A 15,310-nucleotide genomic window follows, 5' to 3' on the forward strand; every position below is an offset into this window, starting at 1 on the left:
TGGTGGGAATTAGAGAGCGTGTTTAAACCTGCAACAGACCTTCATCCATGACCTACGGATGTGGCATCTACAGGTGCCTCTCTACCTCAGCTTTACCACCAGCTTCCCTCCATCCTCCGCTGAGGAAGCCGGGGCTGAAAGAAACCGATGTGAGGGCACCACCTCAGACACCCGCGCAGCCACGACTCCATTTGTCTCCAGGCGAGTTTGATGGCAGTGTGTTTAAAAAGCCATTCAATCTTATAAACCAAAAATTAAATGTAGTCGACTGTGATGGGCACTCAGTGCATCTGCTATTTATATGCTAATGTACACTGGGCCTGCCAAGGTCTGGCAAATTATTACTGCACAACCATAAGTCAGGTGTACGGCAGAGGGGAGGGGGGCTACGCATCACACAGGCAAAGACAGGGGAAGGGGGGGGGGAACAGCAGCAAGTGAGGGGAGAGCAGGAGGAGGGGAGGAAGCCAATCAGAGACGTCTTAGTTTGACATTTTAGAGCCGAGGCAGGAAGGTGTTTTTGGACAAAACTTTTCCTTTCCAGGGTCTGTTCTGACAAAAGAGCTGAAGAGGGACAGGGGGTCAAAGGTCATAATGCCATCCAGGGCTGGATTGGCTCTAAAAGCAAAGATGGATGAAATGGAAGTTAGGATACGAAAGCTTATAGCTCTGCAGCGTGAAACACCTTCAAAAATCTGCAGTCAGATTGTGAGCTATCGACCTGAAGTCTGTCACTCTGGGACCCCACTTCCACACCTATCCACACTCAAGTCTGTCACTCTAGGACTCCCACTTCCACACCTATCCACACTCAAGTCTGTCGCTCTAGGACTCCCACTTCCACACCTATCCACACTCAAGTCTGTCGCTCTAGGACTCCCACTTCCACACCTATCCACACTCAAGTCTGTCACTCTAGGACTCCCACTTCCACACCTATCCACACTCAAGTCTGTCGCTCTAGGACTCCCACTTCCACACCTATCCACACTCAAGTCTGTCGCTCTAGGACTCCCACTTCCACACCTATCCACACTCAAGTCTGTCACTCTAGGACTCCCACTTCCACACCTATCCACACTCAAGTCTGTCGCTCTGGGACCCCACTTCCACACCTATCCACACTCAAGTCTGTCGCTCTAGGACTCCCACTTCCACACCTATCCACACTCAAGTCTGTCGCTCTAGGACTCCCACTTCCACACCTATCCACACCTATAGTCTGTTGCTCTGGGACTCCCACTTCCACACCTATCCACACCTATAGTCTGTCGCTCTAGGACTCCCACTTCCACACCTATCCACACCTATAGTCTGTCGCTCTAGAACTCCCACTTCCACACCTATCCACACCTATAGTCTGTCGCTCTGGGATTCCCACTTCCACACCTATCCACACCTAAAGTCTGTCGATCTGGGACTCCCACTTCCACACCTATCCACACCTATAGTCTGTTGCTCTGGGACTCCCACTTCCACACCTATCCACACCTAAAGTCTGTCGCTCTGGGACTCCCACTTCCACACCTATCCACACCTATAGTCTGTCGCTCTGGGACTCCCACTTCCACACCTATCCACACTCAAGTCTGTCACTATAGGACTCCCACTTCCACACCTATCCACACTCAAGTCTGTCACTCTAGGACTCCCACTTCCACACCTATCCACACCTATAGTCTGTCGCTCTGGGACTCCCACTTCCACACCTATCCACACTCAAGTCTGTCGCTCTAGGACTCCCACTTCCACACCTATCCACACTCAAGTCTGTCGCTCTAGGACTCCCACTTCCACACCTATCCACACTCAAGTCTGTCACTCTAGGACTCCCACTTCCACACCTATCCACACTCAAGTCTGTCGCTCTAGGACTCCCACTTCCACACCTATCCACACTCAAGTCTGTCGCTCTAGGACTCCCACTTCCACACCTATCCACACTCAAGTCTGTCACTCTAGGACTCCCACTTCCACACCTATCCACACTCAAGTCTGTCGCTCTGGGACCCCACTTCCACACCTATCCACACTCAAGTCTGTCGCTCTAGGACTCCCACTTCCACACCTATCCACACTCAAGTCTGTCGCTCTAGGACTCCCACTTCCACACCTATCCACACCTATAGTCTGTTGCTCTGGGACTCCCACTTCCACACCTATCCACACCTATAGTCTGTCGCTCTAGGACTCCCACTTCCACACCTATCCACACCTATAGTCTGTCGCTCTAGAACTCCCACTTCCACACCTATCCACACCTATAGTCTGTCGCTCTGGGATTCCCACTTCCACACCTATCCACACCTAAAGTCTGTCGATCTGGGACTCCCACTTCCACACCTATCCACACCTATAGTCTGTTGCTCTGGGACTCCCACTTCCACACCTATCCACACCTAAAGTCTGTCGCTCTGGGACTCCCACTTCCACACCTATCCACACCTATAGTCTGTCGCTCTGGGACTCCCACTTCCACACCTATCCACACTCAAGTCTGTCACTATAGGACTCCCACTTCCACACCTATCCACACTCAAGTCTGTCACTCTAGGACTCCCACTTCCACACCTATCCACACCTATAGTCTGTCGCTCTGGGACTCCCACTTCCACACCTATCCACACTCAAGTCTGTCACTATAGGACTCCCACTTCCACACCTATCCACACTCAAGTCTGTCACTCTAGGACTCCCACTTCCACACCTATCCACACCTAAAGTCTGTCGCTCTGGGACTCCCACTTCCACACCTATCCACACCTATAGTCTGTCGCTCTGGGACTCCCACTTCCACACCTATCCACACTCAAGTCTGTCACTCTAGGACTCCCACTTCCACACCTATCCACACTCAAGTCTGTCACTCTAGGACTCCCACTTCCACACCTATCCACACCTATAGTCTGTCGCTCTAGGACTCCCACTTCCACACCTATCCACACCTATAGTCTGTCGCTCTGGGACCCCACTTCCACACCTATCCAGATCTAAAGACTGTTAGTCTGGGACTCCCACTTCCACACCTATCCAGGAGTCTTAGTTAATGCTTTCTAGAAATTCCCAACCCAAACAGACTGCACTGCAAAAATGATCCAGAAATAAGAAAAAAAATTTCTTAAATTAAGTATATTTGGCCTTAATTTCAGCAGGTAAATCAGATGATCTGCTAATGGAATGAGTTTTACCTTTAAAATGAGATCATTAGATAGAATTCACTCATTATAAGACAATTAGGGCTGCAACATGCGCTTATTTTCCAAATCGATTTATGATTAATAATGGGAAAACCAAAGGCTCTTTAAAGATTTTTATAAAATGAAACCAGGTGAAACTAACTTTTCCACTTGAACAGTTCAGGATTATAGAGCTTATCGAGAAGATAAATCATTTTTTAATCTTAAACGCAAAATTTTTACATATTTTTCTACCGTACTGTTATAATCCCTACTCTAAGTGGGTCACTCTGTCAGATAAAGATAGTCTAGTTATCGATTAATTGATTACTCAATTAGTTAATGATTATTTCAGTAATTGATTAATCTGATAAATTATTTCAGCCCTAAAGACAATCCAGTTGCTTTTTTTATTTTCAATGTAAATTGTCTTGCTCCATTAACAAAGTGTCTCACTAACCTCCTCAATTCAAGTATCTTTGAAGAAAAACAACTTATTTAGTTTAAAGTGTTTTGTATTAAGATCCTGTCCATGAAGGCCAGTGGCGGGAGACGAAACAAGAACCTAGAAGCATAAACTGCACCAGAAAAAGCTTTGAGCTGGGAAATGTGGGTGAGATTTGGGAATAAGGTTATGGATTCCAGTCCTGCATGGCACCCTGACTGGATTAGGAGAAGAAGGGAGAGAGAGTGAGTGAGTGTGAAAAGAAAAGTGATTAATGGATTTTTTCAGCCACCATTGCAGGAACCCTCCAGGACACCACGCCGTCCGCCTGGCGTCTACCTCTGGATCTCCATGAACTCATCTCAGCATTTTTCCCTATTTCTTCTGTCCATGAGATTCTAGATCTGCCCTCTGCGATTGAATTGAACATATTTACAAACTAATTAGGCCTAAAGCTTCCCATGGAGGCTGACCTATTCAGGGCTTGATTTGCCACAACATCCCACATCTCTATTACCACCTTGCACTTCTATTCATTACTACCTTGAAAAGATCCCCTGGGACGTCCCTCTAATGAGAAAAAGCTCTGCACTCCTGGCCCTCCCTCTCCAGAACGTCTCCCTCCACATTATTCCTCTCCACCCCCTCTCTGCCTAAAACCCACTGAAGCAGCCTTTGTCTCTGGGGAGCAGTCAGCTTCTATGATGTATAAGGTGACATCTTTATTCCACTAACCTATGGTGGCAGGTCTATTAGCCGGCTCGGAGCTTCCCAAACCCTGTCCTGTCAAAGAGCCTATTCTCAACTGTCTGCTTCCCCCCGCCCCCCCAGTCGGTCTCTATCTGTGATTAAAACAGTCGTTATGATACGTCCGCCACCGCCTGCCACTCAGACATTTGGCTTTTTCAGAGCCATGCGCGTCCTGAGCCGCACCTGAAAGGTCCCTCAGTGTCCTGAGACCCCACTGGGCTCCTGGGGCCCGAAGTGCGATGAGGAACCTGAGAATGACTCCGAGGTGTTAGGATAACCAGCCGGTCTCTCTGTCTCCCCCCCCTGACTCCCCCAGGACGGTCCCGGCGGATCCATCAGCTCCAATTTGGAGGCTGTTTCTTTCCCCCTATCAGAGGCTCTCTTACCGTTCTGAGTCTTTATTCTGATCCACTTCGGCTCCACAGTTCAAACTCTTTCCTCTAACTAAACTCCAGAGCCGCTCCATGGATCTTTCTCTCAGCGTTTGGATAGAAAATCCATGATGAACTCACCCTGCCCTGTTATTCCTTATTTAAATATCTCAGAAAATCTCAAAAGTCTTCACACCCATGAACCTTTGTCACTATTTAAACTGCACTCTTTCCCATACGCGGTCGACTAACACCAGCTTTGGCAAAACTTCAAAGAAAAACTGGGATGTGGATAATCTGAACACAGCAGCTCTATTTCCATTCAAATCATAATTATCTTTAAAGAACGCTGCTCTTTCAGCTGCCAGTGCCCCCCCCACGAGGCGGTTCAGCCAACCAGCCTGAATCAAATGTATGTAGATCTACAGCAATCAGAGCTCGTCTCTACCAGCTCTGAACATCTAGAAGGTTAGTCCTATTTCTGTAGGGAAGATAAACCCTAAACTCAGCATCACTGAAAGTCGTCTTCTATAAAGATCATCTCTAATGACGTCCAACACACCAGAACTTTGACTGGACCACTAGAACCCACGATCTAAGCGCGTGATTAGAGTCGTTCTCCTTCGCCGTGAAGATGGCACCCAACCGAATGTAAAAAAGGGATGTAGGCCCTGAAACTGGAAACATCTGACTGAGCAGGTACCTACACCTGGGAGCTGGAGCTCTGCAGCTCCTCCAGAGTAACCATGTCAAAGCATTCGCTGAAATAAAGCTGATGTTTAACGATGCTTTGCTTTCTGTTGGTCTGTGGAATCTCTGGATGTGACCTTTCAGAAAAGGTCAATCATTTCCCGACCATCTGGCCAAAATACCTGCAAATGTTTGATACGACCCCCTGGTAGAGATGATGGAATCCTGCCGTGAATTATCCATCCCCTAAACTAACACCTGCTGGTTAGTCTGCATCTAAAAAGAAGTGATGGGACCGTGGAAAGCTGCTGCTGCACCAGGCGGACGGACAGAAATCACAGCTCCAACAGCAGAGATACAAACAGAGGAGAGGATTATCAAACCCTTCAAGGAGGGAAATCTTTACACAATAAAATATGTTGGTTGTTCACAGTCGGGTGTGTCTAAAACCTGGACCAAACACTAAGGACATGGGAAGGTTGTTAAAGGCTGGAAGACATCAAAGAGTCAAGACAGAAAACTTTAAGCAATACATTTTTTTTTAAACTGAAAATGCACAAGAAAACAAATGAGGACGGAACGGGAGGAAACTGGATTCAACGTCTGTGACTAAACTGTAAGAAAGCGCCTGAAGGAAATGGGATTTCCATCCAGGGAAGCTGAAGGAAGGCATCATTAAACAGAAAAAACAGGTGAGAATGGGCTGAGGAGCAGCAATGGTGTACTGAGGACGACTGGAAGAAAGTCATTCAGCGACGAATCTCCAATCTGCCCTGGGTGATGATGAACCTGGGACTTTGGTCCAATGAGACTTCTAAAGACGAGAACCTGAAGAGGACCTGCTAATGTCCGGTAGCTGATGGGGCTCTGATGGCTCTAATTAAACTACTTCCAGAAATGAGAAAGTTTCATTTGAGATTTTGGACACTTTTCTCATCCCATTTTTTGGATCATTTTATCCATGAGTGACTCCATCATTTTTCCCTCTGCTGGTCTAATAAAGTCACCATCACTGACTTATTTCTTTTATTGTCTCTTAAAGTCAGACAGTTGCCGTTTGAAATGGCTTTAGTTTCACGTCATGTCTGTGATTTGCTGTTTATCTGCAGCGTCACTCTGAGCCGCCGACTCCATCATTTTTACGCATTTATATGAACATTCATTTATAGCGGGTTCTTTTAGAAATGTTAGTTTAGTGCATGAATTTATTTTTACATTAACCTGATAGATATATCGATCACTATAATAATCCATACCCTACTGAGCAGCTTACTATATAATCTCCTATTATATGCAAATAAAATGAGGGATAAATTGGGTCAAACGAAGTTTCATTACAATGGGAGAAGAATAAGTAAAGGCTGCAGAGGGAGCAGGAGAGCCTGTCTGTGGTATCCAGCCCAGAAATGAAGGGAGCAGAGGAATAAAGGAAGAGTCTCCCTTGGTTTATCTCCAGTGCAGAGGGAGCGAGCGCATCCATCGTGCTGCGATAAGATGGGTTATCAGCAGTAAACAAGGCCTTGGCCCGTATGAATGGAGCCCAGAGTGACTGAAGACGCCCTCAGAAACAGATGTGTTGGAATAAGTCAGCTGGGCTTATCCATTGCTCAGTCTGTGTTAGCAGCGCCTGGCGAACGCCTGCCCCGGCACGCCGTTCCACTTCTCACCGCCTCAGAATACACAACTAAAGGCTGTCCGCATGCAGGGACACACCTGCTCATGTCAGGAAGCGTCTAAGGGGGATTCAATCTGGTCGAATAAAGACGAATGTTTGGACTCCAGCTCTGGATTAAATGTTTGCTGAAATAATAATGACAGTCATTGGACAGAGACGCATCAGAACGGATTGGTTCATCTGAAACGTCTCCATGACAACGATCCAAACGAAGGACCATCTACTCTGGTTCCAACACCGACCTGCTTCCTGGTGCAGCAGAGGGAAGCTGACCTCTTTGCCTAAATGACTGAAGGTGGTTTTCTGCTCCACATGGTTCCTGTGTCCGTCCGAAGCGGCCCAGGAGTCCAGCTCCCCGCAGCGCCGTGTGGAGGCCTCCATGACGGATGAGTCTGATGATGCTGGGACAGAATCAGAGCGCTGCGCTGACCCGGACCGGAGCAACGCACAGAAGCTAAAGTTAGCCTAGCCTTTAGGATGAAACGACTCCATGAATATGAAAACAGAACCAAAGAACCCGACGCTGATCGCTCTCTCCTCTGGCGCCTCTGTCTCTCCTGTTCCATAAACACGCCTCTATCTGCATCCATAATGCCGCCATCTCTGGGCTCCCGGGATGGAGGGGCCCGCTGAGACAGGGAAAGCAATCGTGTGGCGTGTCAGCGGGCCGAGGGAGATGGGCCCGGTAATGGAAGGCCTTTAAAGGCTAAAAAGGAAAAGCTAATTATGATAAAGGGGTTGTGAGCTGTGTGGTTATCGCAGAGCGGGGCCTGCAGACTGGTCCCTGACAGTGATAACCAGGCGCCGCCAGACGCCCGCCGCTCTGTCACTGTCACTCTGCAGCTAAACATGGATTCACACGCCACTATTATTCACATGCATAAAGCAGTTTGCAACCATTTCTGATGGAGCAACAGCAGAACCATCAGCCTGCTCTGGATCCCTCTGATGTTTCCTCTGCTTCACACCTGGAAACTTCTACACGCCATCTGGAACACAGACCCTGAGGTTTTGTTTGGGACGCCTCAGAATGGAGGCAGCTGAACCCGGCGAGGGCTGAGTGATGCTGAGCTTGATACAGAGTCACCATGATGCCCCCGTCAGCTGGAAGCCGTGGGGCCCATTAGTGCTGCGGAGGTAAAGAAATGGGAACATCCTCCTACATGCTCCTCGTTTCCCCTCTCTGCAGCTGATGCATTACATATTCTGGCGTTCCTGCTGCCAACCCCCCCACCAGCACCTCCTTTAAAAACCAGCTGCTGTTGAAGAATCATTTCAGCTGCAGAGATCTGAATGAGCTGCTCCAGGGTGTAAAAAATAGAGTTTCAGTGGTTGCTATGGCTATGTATCAAAACAATTGTCCAGATTTAAAATTGGGGATAAATCATCCCAACTGCAGAGCCTCCAATGCCTGAAAACAGAATCCCAGATCCACCAGAGCAGGAACTGAAGCTACCAACTCTGACTGAGACACCCCCGCATGTAGCTAAGCTAGCAGCATGTAGCCGCCCCTGCATGTAGGGATTAAAGCAAAAAAAAAAATCCTGAGCCTCAACTTTTTCCACATTTTATATATATTTATATATATATATATATATATATATATATATATATATATATATATATATATATATATATATATATTTATTTATTTATTTATATGATTGAATATGAAATTTGACTTTTGAGAATCCAATACCACATAGATGCAGTGCATCTATATGTACCAGTTGCATGAACCACATTTCTTTTTTGATATCCAGTTTTGCTGCTAATTGTTTTCTTTAACAGGTTATAAATTACCCAGCTGTCACTGTAGCTCCCAGCAAACATGTAGCAGCCTGATGACCAGGGTCTAACTCATGTCTGCGTAGCATCTTTTTGCCGCTGGTTGCGTAAATAAGCGCTCCTGGAGCACAGCATGCAGAAGCAAGCGCCTGGTTGACCTAACTTCCTGTTCCAGCTGCTGAATGGCTCGCCATCTCGCCCCGTCTCCTCCAGCCATGCCCAGCGCCATTTATTGTGCAGACTAGGGATGCACCATATTGGGATTTTGGCCGATACCGATAGGGGGCCGATTATGTCGTGCATCCCTAGTGCAGACCTTCATCTATGGTGATGACATCTTCCCCGGATTTCTTTAACTGCATGGTTGCCATGATTCTGTTCTCAGTATCGTCCTTCTCTCCAAACATAATGGAGCCATAAACGGCACAAGCTGAATCTCTGTGTAGAACTTCAGCACTGGACCATAATCTATCTGCATGTTCTGATCCGGGTCTGAAATGTTCTGATCCGGGTTAGAAATGTTCTGATCCGGGTTAGAAATGTTCTGATTCGGGTCAGAAATGTTCTGATCCGGGTCTGAAATGTTCTAACCCGGATCAGAAATGTTCTGATCCAAGTCAGAAATGTTCTGATCCGGGTTAGAAATGTTCTGATCCGGGTTAGAAATGTTCTGATTCGGGTCAGAAATGTTCTGATCCGGGTCTGAAATGTTCTAACCCGGATCAGAAATGTTCTGATCCGAGTCAGAAATGTTCTGATCCGAGTCAGAAATGTTCTGATTCGGGTCAGAAATGTTCTGATCCGAGTCAGAAATGTTCTGATCCGGGTGACGTTGGCTCTCAGTCACTGTGTGATGTCACTAAGAACTGGAGCACAGTCTGTGTGCTGCAGCTCTGTGCTGCTTCAGGTCTCGTGGTGGTTTGCTGCCATCTGCTGGTCACTTTTCAACAAACAACTTTATTTCTGACTAACCAGTGAATTAAGTAAATAAGCAATTATGAATTAAATGAAAATATTTCAATAAACGACATTAATAACCGTTATGTGTATAATTTAGAGCTGAGAGGGGAGTGATGGCCTAGTGGTTCCATCGGTTCCATCCCCGAAGCCTGCACTCTGGGCCCCTGAGCCTGACCTATAACCCCACACTGCTCCCCAACGCCGCATGGTGGCAGCCCACTGCTCCCCAAGGGGAGGGGTTAAATGCAGAGAGGGAATTTCTCCAATCGTGGGACAATAAAGGGATTTCCATTTTTTATTTTTTTAAAGCAGTGAAGCTGGTTTGACCAGAGCCTTCATCCAGAACACATCTTCTCAGTGGTGAGTCTAACCGGGTCATTGGATCTGAACCTGAGGTTTCACGACCCATTAAGCCGAGGAGCAGAAAATTGGAGGGAAACAGCTTCTATGTAATCTGCTTCTACATGCTAAGCTGTGGGTTCTGTGGAGCGTGACTCGGGTGGGACTCTCCGGGCTCAGCGTTGGAACTCACCACTCTGCGGACTCGGCTCTTGCAGTCGATGTGCAGGTCCTGGTGTTTCTGCAGCGCAGCTTCTAGAGCCTTCTTCAGACTCAGCGCTCTCCTCAGCAGCTGTGGCTCGGCGTGGGCCTTGGTGAAGACCTGCGGAGGATGAGGAAGATGATGAAGATGCAGAACACCCACCCGGTTACTATAGAACCGTCCTGAGGCTGCAGTGGTTCTGTTTCATGGTGTGGATGGTAAAATGGTTTCCAGGGCAACTGTTTATAGATGCCGTTGTCATGGCAGCGCCATGTTTACAGGTTCTGACTGTATCAGTTCTTGCAGAACCACCTTTAACGGCTCTCCAGCTGAAACTTCCGGGTCAGAGGAGTCGGTTCTGGCAGAACTCCCTCTCCTTCAGAAGAAGGAGTTTCTGTGAGCATCATGCGTTGCCATGGTGATCTGATGGATCAAGGTCTGGACTCTGACGTTAGCTTTGCAAGGCTGACCTGAGGGGAGGCCCGTGTGTACTGACCCGAACCCAGCCCTGCACGGCGGGGAGGTGCCTGCTGCTGATCAGCCTGTGGAGCTCCATCATGGTGGACACCAGCGGCTCGTTGTCCTCCGTCTCCTTCAGACGAACAACTGAGGGAGGAAGACAGAGACAAACATCAGCTGCGTCCAGATGGTCCAGATGTTCTGATCGGATCAGAACCCACCAGGACTGAGGCTGACGTCCAGGCTGTAGGTGTGAGAGATGAGCCCGGAGCTCCTGATGAACGAGTCTTCATCAACAGACTCTTCCTCACTGCTTTCCTCTGCTCCTCCTCCTCCCTCCTTCCTCCTGCCCTCGTCTTCCTCTGCTCCTCCTCCTCCCTCCTTCATCCTGCCATCGTCTTCCTCTGCTCCTCCTCCTCCCTCCTTCCTCCTGCCCTCGTCTTCCTCTGCTCCTCCTCCTCCCTCCTTCTTCCTGCCCTCGTCTTCCTCTCTTCTCTCCTCAGCGTCTCTCTCCTTCTCCTCCATCATGGCGCCTCCTCGGCCTGCTGGGTTCTGGTTCCTGCTGCAGCAGGGTTTCTCCTCCTCGCTCCGCCCGCTGCTGTCTGGGAGGAAGAGGCTGAATTCAGGGAACAGCAGCTTCATGCAGGACTCCATCTCAGTCAGCGCCGCCTCCATGTCGCCGTAGGATTCTGAACAGAAGCAGAACTCTGTTAGACGGTACTGCAGACCCCGCTGACCCATTTGGACCTCAGAACCTTTGATCCGGTACCTTCCATGTCTTTGGCTGCTGCCTCCACTCTGGCCCTGTAGATCCGCTCCATCTTCCTCTGTCTCTCCTCCTCCCTCCTCCTCTCTGCCACCGTCCGGGCCTCAGCGTCCTGGAAGTCCACCTGAACCAGAACATTAGACCCAGAATCAGGATCAGGAGGTTCTGGTGAAGCTAAGCTAAACCTGAAACATCTGAGAACATCAGCAGCTCCACCAATCACAGCCCAGCACCTGGAGATCATCCAACCAAAACCCAGACAGTCACTGCTCCTGGGAGTCACTGCTCCTGAGAGTCACTGCTCCTGAGAGTCACTGCTCCTGGGAGTCACTGCTCCTGAGAGTCACTGCTCCTGAGAGTCACTGCTCCTGGGAGTCACTGCTCCTGAGAGTCACTGCTCCTGGGAGTCACTGCTCCTGAGAGTCACTGCTCCTGGGAGTCACTGCTCCTGAGAGTCACTGCTCCTGGGAGTCACTGCTCCTGAGAGTCACTGCTCCTGGGAGTCACTGCTCCTGAGAGTCACTGCTCCTGAGAGTCACTGCTCCTGGGAGTCACTGCTCCTGAGAGTCACTGCTCCTGGGAGTCACTGCTCCTGGGAGTCACTGCTCCTGAGAGTCACTGCTCCTGAGAGTCACTGCTCCTGAGAGTCACTGCTCCTGGGAGTCACTGCTCCTGAGAGTCACTGCTCCTGGGAGTCACTGCTCCTGAGAGTCACTGCTCCTGAGAGTCACTGCTCCTGGGAGTCACTGCTCCTGGGAGTCACTGCTCTTGGGAGTCACTGCTCCTGGGAGTCACTGCTCCTGAGAGTCACTGCTCCTGGGAGTCACTGCTCCTGAGAGTCACTGCTCCTGGGAGTCACTGCTCCTGAGAGTCACTGCTCCTGGGAGTCACTGCTCCTGAGAGTCACTGCTCCTGAGAGTCACTGCTCCTGGGAGTCACTGCTCCTGGGAGTCTGGGGGCTCAATGAGGGGCCCACCGAGTGCTACAATGAGGGCTACTGCAAAAAATAGAAATCTAACTAATTTATTTGTTCTTGAATTGAGGTCGTTAGTGAGACACTTTACCAATGGAAGAAATCAATTTACATTTAAAATAAGAAAAAATAACTAAATTTTCTTATTTCAAGTGCATTTTATTGATTGATTGACTTTATTGAGAAATGTAGTAATTTTATCTATTTAGAAAGTGAAAATAGGTAAAACATCTCATTTACCTGCTTATATTAAGGGTAAACACAATTAATTTCAGAAATTTCGACACCGATTCATCATCATCAAAGATGAAGGTAAACTGGAGCTGTCTGTTAGAGCAGTGGCTCATCTGTAGCTGAGAGGAAACGTCTGGATCAGCTGATCAGGAAGAACAGCTCTGATTGGATGCCCTCTGGACTCAGAGCAGGAAGTGGGAAACAGACGGATCGTAGCTGGTGCTGAACTGGACAGCTCCTTCAGTGACAGACTGCTGCACCCTAAATGCACCAGGGAGCGTTATCACTGATCCTTCCTCCCAGCAGCTGGAAGACTCTAGAACCACCACTGTTCCCAGTAACCTCAATCAGTTCTTCCATTCATGCTGATTCTGCAGTTTCTACCTCAGTCAGTTAAATAACCTGCTGCTGTCATTTTAAACATCTCTGATGTTGCTGCTATTTTCACATTACTGGAAAAAAGTCCATAGCTGCATATTGGTTATTTATTCTACAGTTTTAGATTGTTAAAACACTTTACAGTATTTTATTGTTTATCTTTTAACTTTTCATGCTGTAAACACCAGAATTTCCCCATTGTGGGACAATAAAGGGATTTTCTATTCTTCTACTCTATTCTATTCTAAACAGATTCAGTCCCAATACAACGTATCCACGTAGCAGCACGGCGGTGGCATCATTATGGCCTAGTCAAAGTCCAGACCTGCATCATGGCTCCACCAAGCAGACTAAGCCAGAGTTTGGGTGGAGAAGGTGGAGCTGCAGCTGAGGTTCTCCATCTATCTCCTCAGACCCAGCTGGTCTCCATCCAACAGCTAGAACCTCCATGGAGGAAGCAGGTGATGATGAACCGCAGCAGATCTGAGATCAGTCTGCTCACCTTCTTCACCCGCTTCAGGAAGTGGTAGCCCAGGTCCAGCTTCTTATAGGCCGAGCCGTAGGAGGTCTGCCAGGATTGGACGGTCTGGATGGCCAGCGCCCTCAGCTTCCTGGCTACCTCTTTAGGAGGAGGGAGGGGCTGCTCGCTGTCCGTCTCCACCGTCAGCTCCAGGAACTCCTGATCCACACAGAGAAGGAGAAGTTTAGTGGAAGGAGGAACTCAGCTGGGCGGGGAGGGGGTTCTACCTGTTAGTCGGGGGGGGGTCTACCTGGAAGTGTGTGTGGGGGGGGGGGGTTGTACCTGGAAGTTGTCCACCAGCAGCGTGCGGAAGTGATGGGATCTGGAGAAGAGCTCGCCGGTGATCTGGAAGGCTGACAGGCGGATCTCAGCGTGCTCCTGGCTGAGCTGCGTCATCACTGAGTGGTAAACATGGTCTATGCAGTCTGTGGACAGCCTGGCAGGAGGAAGGAGACACTCAGAGACAATGATTCCCTCTGAAGGTGGAGGAGCTGCTCCACCCTCTCCTCCTCCTAAAGCTGAAGCAGACTCCTACCTGCAGAGCTTCTTCAGCTCCTTCATCTTCTCCTGGTGGAGCTGCTGCTGTCCAGATGTGGTCAGCTCCTCCACCAGCTGAGACAGCCGCTCCCTCTGAGGCAGCTCCATCCTTCAGTCCGGTTCGGTTCGGTCCGGTCCAGTTTGGGCAGAGCGGAAACACTCAGCGCCTCCTGGAACCTTCTGATGTTCTTTGATCTTGGACTAAAGCCTAGAGACAGAGAACATCGAACCTGCTCCTTCACATTGTGACGTAACTGCAGATAAAGAACAACAAGGCCGCCATCTTCTTCCGCTAGAAAATAACTTCCGGTGGGGCCTTTCAGAATAAAAGCCTCCTTTACGTGCCCAGCTCCTTCTCAGTGGTTTAGCGGCTTTAGGAGGATTAACTGCCTCCTGCTGGTGAGGAGGGGTAATGCAGTTAAACAGAAGTCACTGGTAAAGAAAAACATTTTGAAGGAAGTACTCTTTTAGGCGATTTATTCTGGATCAAGACATTACAGAACATAGACTTTCACATCCAGCATAAGAACAATGAAAAACCAGATGCAAAAAAAATATAATAATCAAAACAGGGAAACTAGATCTTACACCGATAGAGTGAGGGGAGTGGTGGCCTAGTGGTTAGGGCATAGAGCTTGGAATCCAGACGTTCTTACTCCCCACTCCCACAGCCTCCACTCTGGGTCCCTGAGCAAGACCCTTAACCCCTCACTGCTCCCCAGGCGCCCCACCATGGCAGCCCACTGCTCCCCAAGGGGAGGGGTTAAATGCAGAGGGTGAATTACCCTAATGTGAGATCAATAAAGTTCAATTATTATTATAGAAACAAACCATGAGGTCAAAAGTATTCATGGACTGATGGTTGCCATGGAAACCTTTGGAGCTGCAGCAGCTTCCTCCTCTACAGGCCCAGTTAGAAGGTCAGACCCTAATGATGGGAAAGAAAAGCAGTCATGGTGGCTCCACAGAGTCTTCCAGCAGTCTGCATGGGCGTGTTTGATTCCAGAAGCTGCGTCTTCCGAGGACCCGTTCTATCTGGACTGGATC

General features: G+C 48.8%; 1 protein-coding gene and 1 long non-coding RNA gene across 3 annotated transcripts in view; both read right to left on the reverse strand.

Annotated features, from left to right (window-relative positions):
- uvssa (UV-stimulated scaffold protein A) overlaps positions 1 to 14,568 on the reverse strand; it is a 31,931-nt gene extending 17,363 nt beyond the window's left edge. The window contains exons 1-7 of one of the 2 annotated variants that reach the window (XM_038276066.1): positions 14,262 to 14,567; positions 14,009 to 14,162; positions 13,709 to 13,885; positions 11,625 to 11,745; positions 11,077 to 11,544; positions 10,893 to 11,002; positions 10,388 to 10,516 (exon numbers count right to left, since the gene is read on the reverse strand). In XM_038276066.1, the coding sequence (XP_038131994.1) occupies positions 10,388 to 10,516; positions 10,893 to 11,002; positions 11,077 to 11,544; positions 11,625 to 11,745; positions 13,709 to 13,885; positions 14,009 to 14,162; positions 14,262 to 14,371 (1,269 nt within the window). In that variant the 5' untranslated portion in view covers positions 14,372 to 14,567. Of the gene's footprint in view, positions 1 to 10,387; positions 10,517 to 10,892; positions 11,003 to 11,076; positions 11,545 to 11,624; positions 11,746 to 13,708; positions 13,886 to 14,008; positions 14,163 to 14,261 lie in introns of both variants that reach the window. The other variant, XM_038276067.1, reaches the window with a different exon arrangement.
- On the reverse strand, positions 811 to 3,004 carry LOC119777236. Its single transcript, XR_005279901.1, has 3 exons — positions 2,754 to 3,004; positions 2,114 to 2,481; positions 811 to 1,573 (listed from the first exon to the last, which is right to left on the reverse strand). It is a non-coding gene; the product is annotated as an uncharacterized LOC119777236 (long non-coding RNA).
- Positions 14,569 to 15,310: the final 742 nt, after the last annotated feature.

This window comes from Cyprinodon tularosa, unplaced genomic scaffold (assembly GCF_016077235.1).
Source record: "Cyprinodon tularosa strain WSP-4 unplaced genomic scaffold, ASM1607723v1 ctg992, whole genome shotgun sequence".
In the NCBI taxonomy this organism is placed as follows: Eukaryota; Metazoa; Chordata; class Actinopteri; order Cyprinodontiformes; family Cyprinodontidae; genus Cyprinodon; species Cyprinodon tularosa.